The 19,834-nt window shown below is 42.2% G+C and overlaps 1 protein-coding gene across 1 annotated transcript in view; it reads right to left on the bottom strand.

Moving 5' to 3' along the window:
- UVRAG (UV radiation resistance associated) overlaps positions 1 to 19,834 on the bottom strand; it is a 299,395-nt gene that overhangs the window by 15,184 nt on the left and 264,377 nt on the right. Inside the window, exon 14 of the mRNA XM_086678352.1 lies at positions 11,922 to 12,013. Coding sequence (XP_086534478.1) covers positions 11,922 to 12,013 — 92 coding nt within the window. The remainder of the gene's footprint in view (positions 1 to 11,921; positions 12,014 to 19,834) is intronic.

Below are 19,834 nucleotides of genomic sequence, written 5' to 3'. Positions count from 1 at the left end.
TAGGATCTCAAATATATAAGAAATACATAGAAAACCGACAAACTTAACAATGGTTTTTGTCCCTAGATCGTAGAGCTATTGTTTCCCCCTTCTGTATATTTTTATATCTTCCAAATTTGATTCATTGAGCATGTATTATTTTCTATTCAGGAGGAATTAACAGAAATAAACAACACAAATAAAAAACAAGATTCCAATCTGGTTCAAAGACTTGTTTGCTGGCGGCTGAGAAAAGAAGCCCAGGGATACCCAAATGACTTTCTGTCACTGACAGAGGGTTAGCACACAAAGGATGTTGGCCAGCTGTTCTCCATCCTGACTGGAGACAGAAAAAAGCGGAAATGGGTGTTAACCGCAGGAGGGGGCCTGTAAGTTAAATATAGGGAAGAATTTCCTGAAGCGAGGGTGTTTAAACTCTGGAATGAGTTATGGAAGAAGCCTGGTCCCCCAAGGTCTTTTAAAATACTACAGATACCCATATGCCTTGTGTGTTCCTGTCGAGAGGCAATGAGACGACTTGTCAAGGTTCCTTCTACAATTGCTATCTTAGAGTAAATAACTCCAATAAAACTTTCGTTTTCATTTATTTTTGACCAGACTTCACTTTTCATATTAAGGATATATTCTGAAAGGTGGGCCCATCTACCTTAAGTGGTACTCTTGAGACTTCAAAGACAATGTCATTTGATCTAAATTTAAAAACTAACATCAGCTAGACAACATGTTTTTTAAGTCCCTTGGGAGTCACCTGCCAAAAACTAGTTCTGAATTCAGCATAAGCATGATGGAAAGAAGGAAAGAGGACACATTGATTTTTAAAGAGTGCGGCTTTTAAAAAAATGTTAACGTTGGACTGCTCCATTTTCAAAGTGGATAGTTTGGCTTAAAAGCTAAACTATTATGTTGTTAACCTTGGATTTTAAAGAAAGTAGACTGCTATCTCTCTCTCTCTCTCAAAAATAAACGTTAAAAAATTAAAAAAAAAAGGGGTGCCTGGGTGGCTCCATTAGTTGGGAGGCCAACTTCAGCTCAGGTCACAGTCTCACAGTTCGTGGGATTGAGCCCCACATCGGGCTCTGTGCTGATAGCTCAGAACCTGGAGCCTGCCTCAAATTCTGTGTCTCCCTCTCTCTCCGGCTCAGGCTCACTCGTTTGCTCTCTCTCTCAAAAAAAATAAACATTAAAAAAAACTTTTTAAAGAAAATAGATTGGCTCACTTGGTCTTGATTTTCATTATCCCGAGTTTACTTTAAAAAGCATTTCCTGAAAATGTGCCAAAGTTCGTTCATTCACTCGTCTGTTATTTATTTATCTATCGATCTATTTATTTATGTATCTATTTATTTATTTAAAAAGCTGTTCAGGGGGCGCCTGGGTGGCGCAGTCGGTTGAGCGTCCGACTTCAGCCAGGTCACGATCTCGCGGTCCGTGAGTTCGAGCCCCGCGTCAGGCTCTGGGCTGATGGCTCAGAGCCTGGAGCCTGTTTCCGATTCTGTGTCTCCCTCTCTCTCTGCCCCTCCCCCATTCATGCTCTCTCTCTGTCCCAAAAATAAATAAACGTTGATAAAAAGCTGTTCAGCTTGATTCTATTTATGAAAAGGAATGGAAGACTAGGTAAGAAACAGGTCAGCAGAAACACCATCTAGAGATTTATGCCGCTTAAGTGAGATGACCATGCATAAAGCCACAACTTGTTCCTTCCTAAGTCACTTCATTAAGTGCGAGAAGGAATCTGCAAAAACATTCCAGGAAGCTGCACAACAGCTAAGGATACTCCTCTTCAGTGTCCCATCTTCAATACATCGCTGAAATTTGATGCGGTCTCTATAAAAAAGGTACACTTGGTCTTAAAACATCAACTAACTCAGTCCAAGATTGACCTCCATGGGTTAACAGCCTGTCCACTGAGGCTGGGTGCCAGGCTCCAGGTCCCACGTGACCACCAGAGTGCACAATGCATAGGAAAATTTTGTGAGTCATGTCCTTCAAAATATTAGTTTGTCTTATCTACTCATTTAGATTATAAACTAAACAACTGTCATCCAAGCAAGGCAGGAACTGTCTTACACTTTTGAATCTGTTTGGTCTCTTGAATAGTGCTATATGCAGAGGAGACAGTTACTGAATTGTTAAAGGCCTAAATCCTACTTAATAATACTTTGCATAGTTCTTTTGAGTTTATAAATCGCTCAGACATGATGTCATTTGCTCCATACAACTACGTTTGGGAAATAAGCCTGGTGCTATTAACTCCATTTAAAAAAGTGATACTCAAAAACAATTTATGGAAATTAAGTGATAGAGCTGAAGCTGGAGACCACATTTTGATTCCCAGCTCTAGTGCTCCTTCCGCTGTATCACACTGCCCTGTATGAAGCTGCTGGTTTAAGCTTTATAGTGGAGAAAAATTAAACTTGGGATAAAAAATTCCACATACGAAGCAGGACAGATGGTTTTGAAATCCTGCTTTTATCATGTCTTATTCTGAAAACAGAACGTGAAATTGGAGGAAGGCAAACACTGGGGGCAAAGGTTATGGTTTAGGCTAACCCATGTGCTTCCATCAGTTTTCTTGTTTCTTCATTAGTAGATTTGAAACATATAATCATTTTGTTTCTTTTGGTCTTAAGTTCTCACATTCTTCACCAAGTTTTATGACTCTCAGTTTCCTACCTCTCTGAGTAAATGGGGCAGGATAAGCTACAAAGAAAGTTTTCACCAGAACCCACTGCCTCCATATTGTGGCGTGTGCATGTCTGGACTTGACTTTGGTGGATTTCCCTGTGGAAGGTAATAGGTGCTAGAAATTAAATGATGCAGAGATAGGAGAGCTGGGAAAGGGCAGAGAAGGAGAAGAGCCACTGACGAAGAAGGGGCGGCATGGTGTGGTGAAAAGAACAAGGGACTTGGAGTCAGATATCTGGGTTTCTGGCCTTACCCCCATCACTTAGGAGCATGTGACCTTGGCAGACCACTCCACGTTTCTAAGGTTTGGTTTTCTGATCTGTGAAATAGTGCCCATCAGCTTTGGCCTGCCTCCCCCACAGGGTTCTAGCAAACTTAAATAAAAACATGGAACATTATGCAAATAAGAGATTTACTATTTGTAACTTCTAACTCCATGTGAGAGGTACCTAAGAAGGTAGGTACCAGAAAAAGTAGGTAGGCAAACAGATTTGTAGGGTATTTATCTCGATGGCTTCAGAAGGACTTTTCTAAAGGACTTAAGGAAAGCAAGTGGGGGAAGATGATTATTTTGCAGCATTAACATACAAGATGGCATGAGCCGCTATTAAAAAATGTGAGCCGGGAACCATTTTCTATACCTGTTTGTAGATTTTAAAGGAAAAACGAAACACCTCTAACAAAGAATGGATTAACGTTTTACAGTGTAGATAAAAACTGTGACTCAATTATCCACTACTTTTTTACAACGACCGCTACCACTCAGTGACCACTGCTGTGTGCGAGGCAGTATGCTAGACTTTATATATTTAATCCTCGCAGCAACTCTGTCAGGCAGGCACTACTGACTCCATCTTACAGATAAATATAAGCTGACGGCTTAAACTTGTTTGAAATTACAAAGACGGTAAGTGGTGGGGTCGGTATTCCGACCCATAGTCTTTCCAGGCTCGGTATAACTGGGCAACTATTTCCTTGACCTGCCCGATCCTATTCCCCAACCTTCACACGTCCAAATCCTTCTTTTGCTCCAGGTCCCCTAAATGCTGTCTCATTAATGAAGGCTTGTTCAGGTCTCAGGTCTCACCCACAGCCCCCACAAGGAAGCCAATGACTTCCTCCGAATGTTCAAGGAGTATATTCCATGGATAGAATAAGACGATGGCTAGTTCGTTTACTCACATAATTTTAGGCTTCCCTGATAGCAGGCTGATATCAGGATGAGGAAGACACAGTCCCCACCCTCCAGCTGCTCAAGAGCCTAGTGGCTAAGACTTGGTGGGAGAAGTGAACCTATGCTCTTGAGGGAATATATATTTATCTCGGTATCTGCCACTGTGCCTGTAGAGTGAATGAATGAATGACGCAGGATGTGAGCTGGATCTTAAAGTGAGAGAGCAACATTTGGGCAGAGCGGAGGCAAGGGCAGGCTCTTCTAGGCAGTGGGAACTTGTCTGAGTAAAGAACTGAGGTCAGAAATGAACGTGGTCTATCTGGAGGTCAGGGGAGAAGGGGTGAGAGAACAGAGGAGAGACATAGTCTGTCCCGGGACCTGAATGCCGGGGCCCCATCACACAGCCCGTTCACAACAACCACAGCACATAATCTCTCCAACTCGGTTTGCAACTTATCGTCTTACTGGCAGGCGTCAAGTAGCAGCTTCCATCGACATTCTTCCCCGACCGTAATTCAGCACTCGCATCAGCTGAGCGTGTGCATGTCAATTTGAACCTTGGACTTGGCAGTCGGTAGCAAAAGTAAGACGGTATGTTTAAATGGCACGCTGGTGGCTTTTAACCAAAACACTCAAGAGCACAACCTGTGACTTGAAAGTCTACTTTTCAAAGTTGTGTTGCTTGGCAGTTACAATGGGGTTGGTGATCTGAGGATGAGAAAATTGCGGCTCCTTTTGGAAAGACCTAGCATAATGCACTCAGACCGTGCTCCACCTAACCCTCTCGTGAGGAAAACATGTCAGTTTTAGGATGAAGCAGGTAGCTGCTTTTGATATTAGATCAGAATCCTGTAACGCGGAAGAGAAAAATCACGTCACTCAGGAAATTTTCATAACGTTGTCTTTTAAAAAACCAAACAAACAAGCCGTCACACGGCTTTGAAGCCTACCATGAGGAGGGAGTCAGCGGCCGCACCGACCCTCCTCCGCCAGTTTGGAATCCAAAAGCACACACAGCAAATCTGCTTCCGCAGGGACCAGTCTGTGAATGGTAACAACCGCACAGAAAATGGAAGTGTTTTCTTTTACAAAAGATGTAAGAGGCTCCCTCGGGAGTGTGAGTTTTTTTACCCTCTGCCCTAAGGAGCACAGGCTTGGGAGGGAAGTCCTCAGTCCACGGTCGCTCTCGGAAATTCTCAGATTTCCTCAGAGGCTAAAAGTGCTCGCTCCAGCTTTGTTTGCATTTGTAACTTCCAGGCTGGCTTCCTGTAGTGGTTTTTGCTTGGAATTATTCGGTAGCGCTCATTTGGTGGTATTTCGGATCTACCTTGTAGCCCATTCTTCATGACAGCACCATAAAGGGGTACCTGCTACTCACTCAGCGTTAATGTGAATGCTGGCATGGAGGGGCACTGCAGAAATGTGTGAGTTTAGGGCTCAATGGGTTCACTACATCAGTGCCAGGAGGCCCAGATTCTAGTTTTATTGCTATAGGTTCACGGGTCAACCACGTTTGGAAAGTCATTTATTTCCTCTGTACCTTAGAAGTGAGAATTGCTGGAAATGTCAGTGTTTTAGGAGGGGAAGGGCAGGCGGGTTGCAATGTGGAAGCATTTCTATACGAACATCTCTCTCTAACGAGATCTCAGAAGAAAGGAATCCAATCTCTCAAGTTCCAGTAATTTGTTGCCACTTTGTTTTTCATTTTAAGTATTTACATTTTTTCTTTTTCTTTTTCTAATGTTTTTATTTATTTTTGAGACACAGAGAGAGAGACAGAGCATGAGCAGGGGAGGGGCAGAGAGAGAGGGAGACACAGAATCCGAAGCAGGCTCCAGGGCTCCGAGCTGTCAGCACAGAGCCCGACGTGGGGCTCGAACCCACAGACCGTGAGATCATGACCTGAGCCAAAGTAGGACACCCAACCGACTGAGCCACCCAGGAGCCCCAAGTATTTACATTTTTTCTAATTTTGTATTTGTAGTTTTGTATTCTTTTTCTTGAAAAGGGTTCCCAAATTATATAAGCTCTCTGTTCCTAATGTGAGCATGTACGATAGCCAAGGTGGTCTGTCCTTTGCCAATAAAGCTACTGTGCCTTTTCTAAGACTGTCCCCTCCATATGAGGGGGTAGATGAGAACGGTGGTAGAAGGAAGAGGAGCAGCGGGTCAGAAAAGAACTTGTTCATGTAACAAGACAGGCCAGACAGCGACCGTCTGCGAGAAGAGGGGAGAGTGGTGTCAGAGGAGGCAGTGGGGAGGCAGGGGGCAGGAAGACCATGGAAAAGAGCCTGAATTTTATTTTAGCCACTGAGAGCAGGGAGGAATTAAGATACAGCTGAAATGTAAAAAGGCCACTCTGGCTACTGTGGGGAATGAAGAGAGGCAGGACAAGAGTGAAGTTAGGGAGAAAAACTGGACTAGTGCAGTGTTGGGCAAGAGAAGGTGGTGCCCTGGAGTGGGGTGGCCGTAGTAGACACGGGGGGCGGTGGTCGGATTCGATATACACTTTGCAGGGAGAGATGACGGGGTCTGCTGATGAATCAGACTAGATCTGGTGCGAGGGGAATCAAGGATCATGCCCTGATGTGAGCGTTTGCTGACAGGAAGAGAGACGAAGGGCACTTACAGGTATGTCCAGGCTGAGGCGCCTGTGATGCTCTACAGGGGGTTGCGGGGGTGGGGGTGGTGTTAAGTCGATCTCTGGCTACACACAGTTGTCAGGAGAGAGTCTGGATGAAAATGTAACTCTGGGGGTCATATGCGCATAGACGATTTTCAAAGCTGAGGGAATGGATGAGATCACATGAGAAGAGAGTAGAGAGAAAAAAAGAGAGGAAGACCTAAGATGGGGCCACGGAGAGCTCCTTTTTTAACGATCAAGTAGAGGAGGAGGAACATGACGAGCAGAGAAAGAGCAGCTGAAGGGAGGAAAACCAGGGGAGGGTAGTTAGCGTCAAGGAAGCCAAGAAAAGAGAAAGCTTCAAGCAAGGCTAAACGCCAGTCGCGGAACAGCATAAGGACAGAAAAGTGCCCTTTCTGTAACACAGAGTTCGGCAGATATCTACCTAGATAAAAGGAGTTTCCGTCTACCGACTGCACTGGAGATCAGACTAGAGTGAGTTCATGGGAAATTGGAAACATAGAACATATATGGAACTATAATCACTAAATCAGTAGTTAAAAATCTGCACCCTCCTCTCTCAACAAACAAAAACCACCAGGTTTTTGCTAAGTTCTATCAGACCTTCGCTGTATAGATGATTTTTTTACCTTATATAAACTGTTCCAGAGAATACAAAAGAAGGGAAAGATCCTTACTTTATTTTATAAGGCTATTAAAACCTTGTTACCCAATCAGACAAGGATTATTATGTGAGAAAGAAAAATTCTAGGCTAGCCTCACCTCAGTTCACAGAGGTAGACATTCTAAAAATTAGCAAAATGAGTGTAACAATATAGGAAAAAATAATACATGACGACCAGATAGAGTACATCCCAGCAGGCAAAGATGGCTTAACATTAGAAAACGCATTAACACTAATTAACACAAGGAGAACAAATATAGTGTTATCGCAATAGATTCAGAATAAGCATTTGATAAAATTAAAAACACACACTCAGTATACACACACAAACACACAATAGAATACTATTTGGCCATAAAAAAGAACGAGATCTTGCCATTTGCAATGAGGTAGACGCAGCTAGAATATATTACACTAAGCGAAGTAAGTCAGAGGAAAACAAATACCATATGATTTCACTCACATGTGGAATTTGAGAAACAAAACAAATGCACGAAGGAAAAATAAGAGAGACAAACCAAGAAACACTTTTTTTTTAAGTTTATCTATTTCGAGAGAGAGAGAGAGAGAGAGCGAGCACGTGAGCAAGGGAGGGGCAGAGAGAGAGGGAGAGACAGAATCCCAAGCAGGCTCTGGGCTGTCAGCACAGAGCCTGAAGCGGAGTTCAATCGAGCTCAGTCTCGTGAACTGCAAGATCATGACCTGAGCTGAAATCAAAAGTCAGACACTTAACTGACTAAGCCACCCAGGCGCCCTTGAAACACCTTCAACCATAAGAGAACAAACTGATGGTCACCAGAGGGGAGGTGAGAGGAGGATGGGTGAAACAGGTGATGGGGATTGTCAGACAATAAAAAAATGAGAACAAAACCCCCAAACCACATACCTTCGTGATTAAAAAAACAACTCTTAGTTGCACTAGGAATAGAGAGAAACTTCCTTTTGCGAATAAAGGCTATCTATCCAAACGTGCAATAAATACAGTACTTAATGGTGAAAAGTTAGAAGCATTCTCTGTAAAGTCAGGAATAAGACAAGGGTATTCACTGTCAGTGTTCCTCTTCCATAATAAAATGGAAGCCAAGAAAAAGCAACATAAGTAAAAACTGGAAGGAAGAAACAATGCCATCATTCACTAAAACACTGATTGTATACATAGAAAATCTAAGAGAATCTAAGACAAACTACCAGAATTAATGTTACCAAGGTTGCTGTACACACTCTCAAAATATAAAAATCAGCGGTATTCCTGTGTATTAGCCACAAAGAAGTTAGATGCTGTAATGAAAAATTTATAATTGCAACCAAAATGGTAAGCTACTAATAAAAGATGTATAAGATCTTACGAAGAAAATTTTAAACCTTCATTGAGGTATTTTTAAAAAACAGAAAGGGTGGCGGGGGGCTCCTGGGTGGCTCAGTCAGTTAACTGTCTGACTTCGGCTCAGGTCATGATCTCGTGGGTTCATGAGTTTGAGCCCCACATCGGGTTCTGTGCCGACAGCTCAGAGCCTGGAGCCTGCTTTGGATTCTGTGTCTCCCTCTCTTTCTGTTCCTCCCCTGCTCACACACTCTCTCTCTCTCAAAAATAAAGATTAAAAAAAAAAAAAAACAGGATGGGGGCGCCTGGGTGGCTCAGTCAGCTGGGCACCCAACTTTGGCTTGGGTCATGGTCTTGACGTTTGTGGGTTCGAGCCCCGCACTGGGCTCTCTGCTGTCAGCGTGGAGCAGACTTCAGAGGATCTGCCCTTCCCCTGCTCATGCACGCGCGCTCTCTCTCTCTCTCTCAAAAATAATAAATATTTAAAAAAAAAAAAGGAAAGAAAACATATAAAGAGATACCAAGTTCACAGTAAGGAAGATTTGGTATCATAGTATCAAATCATGCAAATACAATTCTTAGGAAAAACCAAAAGTTTTGAAGAACTGTAAGTAGGAGCCTCACCCTATCAGATATCAAGAAAGTTGGGGTACCTTCCTTTTCCCTTGCTATGAAGGAACATGATTTAGGTGTAGCACTTCTGGCCTCTCTCCATTCTCTCTCTCTTCGAGGAGAAGGGCCTTTTCTGGTGGGTGAATTTAGGGGGAAAAGTAAAACTTGGGTACTCTTGGCTTAGCCCCATCTGGTTTCCTATAGGAGTCTGTGACTGCTCTCTGCAGAGTGGTCAAGGGCCTGCCTCTGTGAGGAAAGCCTGGGGTTCTCCAGTTCACGATGCGACTGTGAGGGGAAGTTTTATTTTGAGTGATGAGAGGGGTGCCTGGGTGGCTCAGTCGGTTAAGCGTCCGACTTCAGCTCAGGTCATGATCTCGCAGTCCGTGAGTTTAAGCCCTGCGTTGGGCTCTGTGCTGACAGCTCAGAGCCTGGAGCCTGCTTCGGATTCTGTGTCTCCCACTCCCTCTGACCCTCCCCCATTCATGCTCTGTCTCTCTCTGTCTCAAAAATAAATAAACGTTAAAAAAATTTTTTTTAAAAATTGAGTGATGAGGGGCGCCTGGGTGGCTCAGTTGGTTAAGCTTCCGATTTCAGCTCAGGTTATGATCTCACAGTTTGTGGGTTCGAGCCCCGCATCGGGCTCAGTGCTGACAGCTTGGAGCCTGGAGCCTGCTTCTGATTCTGTGTTTCCCTCTCTCTCTGCCCCTCCCTCACTTGTGCTCTCTGTCTGTCTCTCTCTCTCTCAAAAATAAACATTGAGTGATGTTTTTGCAAACCCTTTTTATTTTAGATCTGAATCCACATTTTCCAAAAGGCTTTTTCAGTAATGAAACTGACACTTTGACTTCTATGACTCTGTCTTTTGCATATCCCCTCTAAGTGGCTCCACATATCAGGGGGAGGAAGAATGCTTTTTATTGGGTATCCTCAAACCTCAACATGACTTAAAGACATTACATCTTGTCATAGTTAAAAATGTGGTATTAGCCCACAGATAGACAAATAAAACAAAGGAGCAGAATTGGGAGCCTGGAAACAGATTCATGTATATAAGTAAACCTGGCACATGAAAGAAATGGCATTAACAAACAGTGGACAAAAGACAGACTCTTCAGTAAATAATACTGGGACAATTTGCCGGCTGTACTGAGCAAGATTCATTTAGTGATTAGTCAGGTAGTATTGTGGGTTGCTTCTTTTAAAAAAACTTATTTTAGGGGGGCACCTGGGGGGCTCAGTTGGTTAAGCATCCAGCTCTTGGTTTCAGTTCAGGTCATGATCTCACAGTTTTGTGAGTTCGAGCCCTGGATTGGGCTCTGTGCTGACAGTGCAGAGCCTGCTTGAGATTTTCTGTAACCCCCTCTCTCTGCCCCTCCCTTGCCCCCGCCCCCCTTTCTCAAAATAAATACATAAACTTAAAAAATAAAAAAAAATTAAAAAATTATCTTAGGTTATTTATCATTTGCATTATGAAACCTTTCATGAATTACGTATCTTGTTTCCAATGAGATCACAGATTCTTTGAGTGTAGGGCTTGAACCTTACACTTCCTATTAACTCTCCAGAGCGCCTATCACAGAACCTTACACAGAGACAACACTAAGTAAATGTCTGCTGGCTCTCGTTATTTACATTAAGACTCAATTCCTATTCCTAATGCCTCAGGGCACATGGGTCCATATCAGTACCAAGCTTTTATAAAATATTTTGATATTCTAAGTAGAATTCTTTAAACAATTGTTCATTTGCTTAATAGGGGTCCTATCTAAGATCAGACATCCAGAACTTGCACTTTGAGGATCACATAGGACAAAAATAAAAGATGTCAGAGTAAAGGTCAGTTAAAGACGTCGCTTTCTCATTACTCTCAAGGCCTATCCTTCTGGCACAGAAGAAAATGAAACCAATCTTATACCTTCCTCCCTACAGATAGTTTTTCTGTCTCACCACACACTGGTGAGATGAGCAGGGCAGGGATTACAGATGAGGAAATTAAGTTTCAGAGAGGTTAAACTTCAAGTTCACCCAGCAGGCTGGAGAAAGAAGTGGGAAGAGAAGCCAGTGCTCTTTAGAAGAAACTATACTGCTTCCAGCTCTGTAGCTCTTAAGGCTTGATTTCCATTTACGTGATTTTGTAAGTTCCTGCCCATCATCCGAGAATTCAAACTTCAAGAATGACTAAATGGCTGGAGCCAACAGCTCTCCATGTAAGTCAGGTGAATCAAGCTAATGTCTTCTTTGCAAGAGAATTTCCCTCTCCCCTTCTCTTTGTAAAGGAGTTCTGTCTGTCCCGTCAAAACATTTTTAAACAGCAACTTGCCCTTATGGTCCGACAGGCACTGACATCAAATATAAGAAACATTTTGGCATGGGCCTCCTGGTCTCAGACTGGGTCCGTCAAGCTGACCTATTTGTTGTCTGCTTTCTTCCCTTAACTCTCGTAGCCACTGATCCTGAAGCTCATGCTGTCATTATGTCCTTCGCTGGCTCTTCGAAGAAGCCCCAGGGGCTCCTTGTCTCCCTTCTGTGGATCACATTGGCTGTCCCCCAGTCTCTGCCTCAGCAATACGCTCAAGGATTCCTTGCCCAGCCAACCTCCCAGTGTTCAAACAGTACCCCCTCAAACCTGTGCCCTTCCAGAGGGTGCCTCACTCCACTAAGCCAGACTGGGGTGTAGACACACACATGTACAATGGCTGCCTTTCCTTTCCTTCAGGTATCTTAGCAAAGAAAGCACGTGTGGAGTGATGAGGAAGCCAGGAAAGTTTCTCCGATTATTATCCACGTTCCAGGTTCTGGGTGTCAGAGATAAAGGTACTCACCACCTGACCATTAGTCCATGCTCCATGAAGTTTTTCAGGTTAGGGAGGGTTTGCCTCAAGTCTGGAGTCCCTAGTCCATGTTGATATCTTAGCTGCAAAGGTGGAAAAACAGAATTAAAACAAATTCTGGCAGATACTAGGCAATGCTTCCCAAACACGATCCATTCACTAAGTTTTTTCTTCTTTTGAACTCTCAGAGAGGAAATGTAAATGTACGATTCCAATATTGTTGACCATACTTTCAAGATGGTATTTATTTATTTATTTATTAAAAAAAAATTTTTTTTAACGTTTTATTTATTTTTGAGACAGAGAGACAGAGCATGAACGGGGAAGGGGCAGAGAGAGAGGAAGTCACAGCATCCGAAACAGGCTCCAGGCTCTGAGCCATCAGCCCAGAGCCCGACTCGGGGCTCGAACTCACGAACCGCGAGATCGTGACCTGAGCTGAAGTCAGACGCCCAACCGACTGAGCCACCCAGGCACCCCCAGGATGGTATTTAAAAGGTAGCCTCTTCCTCTCCTGCTTCCTTGCCTCCTAAAGTTAGAGAAGACAAGGAATGGCCACGTATGGAATTAGCACATTTCAAAGAGCCCTACAGGGTTTGCTGACGTTAACTCCAGGGACACATACTGCAAAACCAGTATTTGGTTTTCGATACTGAAGGCTGGCAGTAGATACTCTGGGCACATTCAGCCCTTCTTTCCCTGACCTTCCCCTTTGTATAACCAAGGGCAATGTCGTGCTCCTCTCTAATTTCCAACAGTGTCTGACAGTGCTAGGGCTCGGTTAATGCTTATTAAACAAATAAATAGCAAGCCACTTTTGATAGAAGCTGTGCTCTGTTTTTCTCTCATTCCTAACTTTCCTCTTGTCCAGAACCAGGACTTACAGCTGTAGAGCTGGTATGAGGAAACTATGGCCTGTGGATGGATCTGGTCTTAGTTTTACTTATTTCTGCTAGAGTTGATTTTCTAAAATTAGGTCCTTCTATGTACCTTGGGCAACTTGCTAATGGTTTTCATCTGTCTATTCCTTGCCTTCTCTAACTCTGTCTCTGACTACCTCTTGCTTTTAACTGGTCACAACAGCGATCTAAATATATGTGCATATTCATACACGTGCTCTCTCTCTCTCTCTCTCTCTCTCACACACACACACACACACACACACAACATTAAATGCACAATAAATGGAGGCGCCTGGGTGGCTGAGTTGGTTAAGCGTCCGACTTTGGCTCAGGTCATGATCTCGAGGTCCATGAGTTCGAGCCCCGCGTCAGGCTCTGTGCTGACAGCTCAGAGCCTGAAGCCTGTTTCAGATTCTGTGTCTCCCTCTTTCTCTCTCCTCCCCTGCTCATGCTCTGTCTCTCTCTTCTCAAAAATAAATAAACGTTAAAAAAAATACACAATAGGGGCGCCTGGGTGGCTCAGTTGGTTGGGTGTCTGACTTCGGCTCAGGTCATGATCTCGCGGTCCGTGAGTTCGAGCCCCGCGTCGGGCTCTGTGCTGACAGCTCAGAGCCTGGAGCCTGTTTCAGATTCTGTGTCTCCCTCTCTCTGACCTTCCCCCATTCATGCTCTGTCTCTCTCTGTCTCAAAAATGAATAAATGTTAAAAAAAATACACAACAAATGTACAAGGCCCTGTGGAAATGTATTTTTCAAATGATGTGATATATATGAAGAAAGTACTTTGTAAGCTGTATACTGGTGTACTAACATGAAAGATAATCAGTCTTGAAGTTTTACTTTTCCAGCACCTAAATTTAAAAGTGGCTAAGCCAAACTTCTAAATATTTTCCTCTCTTAAAAAATAAAACCACTACTAGGGCACCTGGCTGGCTCAGTCAGTAGAGCATGCGACTCTCGATCTCGGGGTTGTGAGTTCGAGCCCCACATTGGATGGAGAGATTACTTAAAGATAAAAAAAAATCTTAAAAAAAGAAACAAACAATAAAACCGCTACCAATAACAACAAAATCAAACTTTTCTTTTGTTTGTATCTACTACTTCACTGATTTTTTTACTTAAGTGTGAGTGACACTAACAGAATTTACTCTCACTACCCTGAACCGCTAAAGGAAAACCCCCAAGCCTAACCAGATCTCTCGAATGGTCTGAATATACACAAAAAATAAGGAAGTAGAAACAGAGAATGTTAAAACTCAAAGGTATTTTGAATATTATTTAAGGCAATCCTTTTCTTTTGCAGATGGGGAAACTGAAGCCCAGAAAGGGGAAATAAATTCTCCAGGACTGCATGTTTTCATAGCAGAGATACTATTAGCTAGAGCCTCGTTCTCACAACCATGTTATTCCACCATCTACCCCAAAGTCTGAGAAGAAAATTGGTTGAAATACTTGAGAAGACAAAGGGAAAATATTCTTTTCCTTTTCCAAAGCTAGCTTGGTGACCTAAATCACCTCCTGAGATTTGTTGACCTTGAATTATAAGATCTACTCCATATTAAATGACATCATTTCTTATATTAGTATAAAAGCATTTTTTCCATACATTGATAAAAGTAAAATGGCTGATATCCCAATGTGACATTCCTGAATTCATTGTTTCAATAAAAAAGTGAAATTGTTTACACATGGCATGGAAATTTCACCTGTGATTCATACTGAAAAATATTAAATATCAAAAAAACACACACACATACACACACACACACCCATACTGAAATAACACTAAGCTATGTGTCCCTGAGCCAGTACATAGTCAATTGCCTGCTGCAGGCTCCACAATGGAAGGTGGGTGTTGAATTCTTTTCACAGACCACAACAAAACTTTTTCTTCAAGTCTGATTTCAACCAAAAAAGGAAAATGTGGGAATTCTAAGCCTCTACCCAGGTCTTAACCCTGCATTTGCTGTATAGCATTATCATTTTTTAATCGCAGAATCCTAGGACATTATATCTTAAAGAGACCCTGGAGACCATTTTTCCAACCTCCTTCCTTTCATAAATGAAGAAACAAGGCTCAGTAAGGCAAGTGTCCTGCCCAAGGTCACAGCTGATCAGGGACCAAGCCAAGGCTGGATTTAAAATTTTTTTTAACTTTTTCAAATCCAAGTATAATTAACATACTTGTTATGTTAACTACATTCAACATTCAACATTTGTGCATTCTACATTCATTTTTCCGATTCAACAATTCTATACGTTATTCGGGTGCTTACCACAATAAGTGTACTCTTAATCCCCATCACCTATTTTACCCATCCCCCAGCCACCTTCCCTCTGGCAACCACCAGTTAATGTTCTCTGTTTCTCTGTATTTCGGTCTGTTTTTGTTTCTCTCTTTTTGCTATGTTCATTTGTTTCTAAAATTCCAAATATGAGTGAAATCATATGGTATTTGTCTTTCTCTGACGGACTTATTTCACTTAGGTCCATCCATGTTGTTGCATATGGCAAGATCTCTCCTTTTTATGGCTGAGTACTATTCCTGTGTGTGTGTGTGTGTGTGTGTGTGTCTCACATCTTACATTCCATTGTGTGTATGTGTATACTGCTTTCCTATCTTGGCTACTGTAAATAATGCTGCAATAAACATTGGACGCATATATCTTTTTGAATTAGTATTTTTGTTTTCTTTGGGTAATACCCAGTAGTGGAGCTGGATCATATGGTAGTTCTGTTTTTAATTTTTTGAGAAACCTCCATACTGTTTTCCACAGTGGCTGCACCAGTTTGAATTCCCTCCACCAGTGCATGTGGGTTCCTTTTTCTCCACATCCTTGTCAACACTTGCTGTTTCTTGGTTTTTGATTTTACGAGGCTAGAGTTTCTTTTCTTTTTTAGGCTAGAATTTCTTCAAACAAATTTTTTTAAGGTTTATTTATTTTTGAGAGAGAGAGAGAGCGGAACCAGGGGAGGGGCAGAGAGAGGAGGAGACACAGAATCCAAAGCAGGCTCCAGGCTCTGAGCTGTCAGCACAGAGCTCAACACGGGTCTCAAACCCATGAACCGCGCGTGAGCCAAAGTCAGATGCTTAACTGATTGAGCCACCCAGGTGCCCCTTAGCTATGATTTCTTAATAACAACTCCAAATTCTTTCTACCATGTCACCTTTTAATTTTCAACATATAAAACCAAAAAAATTCACACATAATACATATATATATTAAAATTTAAAAATAAAGTACATGTACTGTTTAGTAAGTCTAAACTGCTATAAGGCTTATAATGAAAAAGCAAATTCTTTGCTCTTCAGTAACAACTTCTTCATATTTCTAAATAGTGTGATTATATTAATTTTCCTATTATTTCCTATTCTTCTCAGTTTTAAACATCATCTACTGTGTTCCTACTATGAAAAATGAAAATTTAGATTTTATATTACTCTTCCCTTACACAAACATTTTATCCCCTCATCCATACATCACCTATGACTTTCTCGTAAAGAATGTGAGGATTTAACTCTCTACCCTCCCAAATATACTTCTCTTCACCCGTAAGATATTAAATATCACAATTTTTGTTAGCTCAATATTTAGTGCTTACCTTATTATATATGCAGAAATACTTTTCACTGCTAAGCCATGTAACAACATACTATTCCTTTTTTGTACTTTTTTGGGTTTGCTTTTCCTAAACTGATAATTGTCATTTTTCCTAGTTGTTGGGTACCTATCTTGAAGACAGTGTTAATTGTTGAGTACTTATATACTTATCACTAGATCCCCCCTAAACTAGAACAAAACCTTAAAATTCTTCTCAGTCTGATTAAATACACCACATAACCTACCAGGTCCATTTCCCCCTTGGAAGCACCCCTCTTCTCTGTTCCATTCTGAACTTGCTGCTCTCGGGGCCTTCTCCACTGCTCCCTTCTCAGAACTTTCCTTCCCCATCATCTCTTCTGTGTCAAAGCTGTTGTTTTAGATCTCATGACTTCTCTCTTGATTTACTGCCTCATCATGGTAGTGCATATCCTGTAACAGTTTTCTGGGAAAGGGGAACATGGGAGGCATCTTTTTTGACACCTTGAATATTTAAAAATACCTTTATTCTATTCTCACACTTGAATGATAGTTTGTCTGGGTATAGAATCCAAGGCTGAAATAATTTCCCTTGAAAATTTCTAAAATAATGTTTCACTGCCATTTATTTTTTTTTATTTAAAAAAATTTTTTTAATTATTATGTTTATTTATTTTGAGAGAGAGACAGAGTACAAGTGGGGGAGGGGCAGAGAGAGAGGGAAACACAGAATCCAAAGCAGGCTCCAGGCTCTGAGCTGTCAGCACAGAGCCTGATGTGGGGCTCGAACTCACAAACCACGAGATGATGACCTGAGCTGAAGTCGGACGCTTAACCGACTGAGCCACCCAGGCGTGCCCTGTTTCAGTGCCATTTAACTGTGCATATGGGAACTGAGAAACCTGGTAACATTCTGATTCTTGATCCTTTGTATGTGAGTTGATTCTTCTTTCTGGATGTTTTTGGGATTTTATTCTTTAACCCCAGTATTTTTTTTTTTCTTAATTTTTTTTTTTCAACGTTTATTTATTTTTGCGACAGAGAGAGACAGAGCATGAACGGGGGAGGGGCAGAGAGAGAGGGAGACACAGAATCGGAAACAGGCTCCAGGCTCTGAGCCATCAGCCCAGAGCCTGACGCGGGGCTCGAACTCACGGACCGCGAGATCGTGACCTGGCTGAAGTCGGACGCTTAACCGACTGCGCCACCCAGGCGCCCCAAACCCCAGTATTTTAAAAGTTCACAGTGCTAAGCCTCTGTTTTGGTGTTTTTCATTCATTGTGCTGGGCACATTGTGAGGCCTTTCAATATGAAAACTGTTATCCCCTAATTCTTCTTTTCTTCTTCTCCTTCTCCTCCTCCTCCTTCTTCTTTTCTTCTTATTGTTATTAGCAGCAGTAGTATTTTGTCATCTGCTCTTTCCCTACTTTCTGTTACTTCTGGGTTTCTTTCTTCTTCTTCCTCCTTTTTCTTTTAGGTTTGAAAAAACATTCACGGCATTATGAATGAGACTGTAAAAGCTCATCAGATAGTCTATGCAGTGCTTGCTGACTGGGGGGGGGGGGGGGGTTTCACTGTAGAGCGAGTGAGGATTGAAGCCTAGCCCTTTCTGTGGGGCACACGTCAATCCCAGTAGTTCTCATTGCTGGGACTATATTTCTCCAGAGGGAATCCTCCAATCTTCTGCCTAGGAATATAATCTAGATCCCATTCTGAGAGTAGGAAAAAGCGGTTGGGGGAATTCAGTGTTGGTATGTTGGACTTTAACTGAATCCCCTCGTTTTCGGTAAGGCATCTTATTTCTTGACCCTGTGTACCGGGCAGTTCGGAGTTCAGAGCTTCTCTGGTTCAATTTTTTCAGAAAGTAAACCTCCAATCTCCCACTGGGGTGTGTGCAGGGGTAATTGCTTGGCTATGAAGTGTGGATGAAGTGAACTGGCAATCTTATTTCTCTTTCTATAGAATTTCAAGCAATTCTCCTGTTTTTTAGACCTATTCCTTATTCTACACTCTATGAGGTACTTCATACCTCCGAATCTCAAGTCCTTCTGGAGGGCTATGGCTTGAATTACATGGTTACTTGAAGGCTCTAGGCTTCCTTTTTCTCCATTCTGCCAACTCAGTTTATCACTCATTTATTTGTTTGCATTTTTCTAAAATTTTGTTGACTATCACTCACTCTCATCTCTTCTGTTCTCTTCAACCCCATGAGTTTGCAAGTTTAAATTATTTTATCTAGTGCCACTAATAAATAGCATTTCAATGGGGAGCTGACATAAACGAGTATGACACAAATGAGTAAATTCAATTTGTTTATCATGCAGTCCCCTACATACATAACAGCTTTTTCATACTGGCTAACAACCTTCCGGACAGCCTTTTACAGAGTACTCAACAGAGCTCTATTTCCTGTCTCTAAGTCTCTCTCTAGGCATCCTCCATCTGGCCATATTCTCTTCTTTATCTTTATGTATTTTGGGAGAGGGAGAGAGAGAGAGAGAGAGAGAAGGGAAGGGGCAGAGAGAGGGAGAGGGAGAATCCCAAGCAGGCTCTGCACTGTCAGCACAGAGCCCAACACGGGGCCCAACACGGGGCTCCATTTCAGGAATGCGGAGATGAAGATCTGAGCTGAATACTTAACTGACTGAGCCATCCAGGTGCCCCCATCTGGCAATATTCCATCTGTTCTCAAGGTGTGGATACAAGTTCCATTTCCTGTAGGTAGCTTTCCCTGACTCCTCCAGGATAAGGGAACATTTTACACCACTCCCCAAATCCCTTCCCGCACCAAGTTTGCATGTGCTGTCTTTGGAAAGCCTTAACTAACTGAGTAGGTACTTGATAAATATTTGTTAATTAGTAAGTGAGATCAATGCTGTGGGGGACGGAATGAGAGGCATCATGACGCACTGCAATGAGCTTCAATGCAAAAGATCTGGATGTGAACAACAGCGCTGTCAGTTACTAGTTGTTTGACTTTGGCTAAGTCATTCACTTCTCTGAGGAGTTTCAGCTTCCTTACTTACAAAATGGGAAATGTTACCTCTCTTGCAGAGCTGTTGTGAAGTTTAAATAAGATAAAGTGTACAGAGCACCCCAAACAATATGTGGTACATAATAAGCGCTCAATAAACTATACTTATTACCATTATAATACATATATACTCCGTATATTATCATCATCAGAGCATCTACTACCAGGCTGGGCATAAAACTGGTGCCCAAAGATGGCTTATCATTTAACTCATTAGAATGAGTGTCAGAAAGGAGGGGGCGGGGGGGAGTTCAACTCAAAGGAAAAAAAATCTCAAGTACATTGTTCACTTTTTTACATGGCAATTTTTACTAATTTACTAAGCTTCTGACTGCAAGCACTCTAAAGAGGCAGTAATGAACACGATACATGTCAATATCTTTAAAAT

The sequence above is a fragment of the Puma concolor genome, chromosome D1, assembly GCF_028749965.1.
Source record: "Puma concolor isolate L17-30 chromosome D1, mPumCon1.1.hap2, whole genome shotgun sequence".
NCBI lineage: Eukaryota > Metazoa > Chordata > Mammalia > Carnivora > Felidae > Puma > Puma concolor.
Note: the sequence above shows the minus strand (reverse complement) of the source record. Positions and strands in the feature narration are given on the sequence as shown.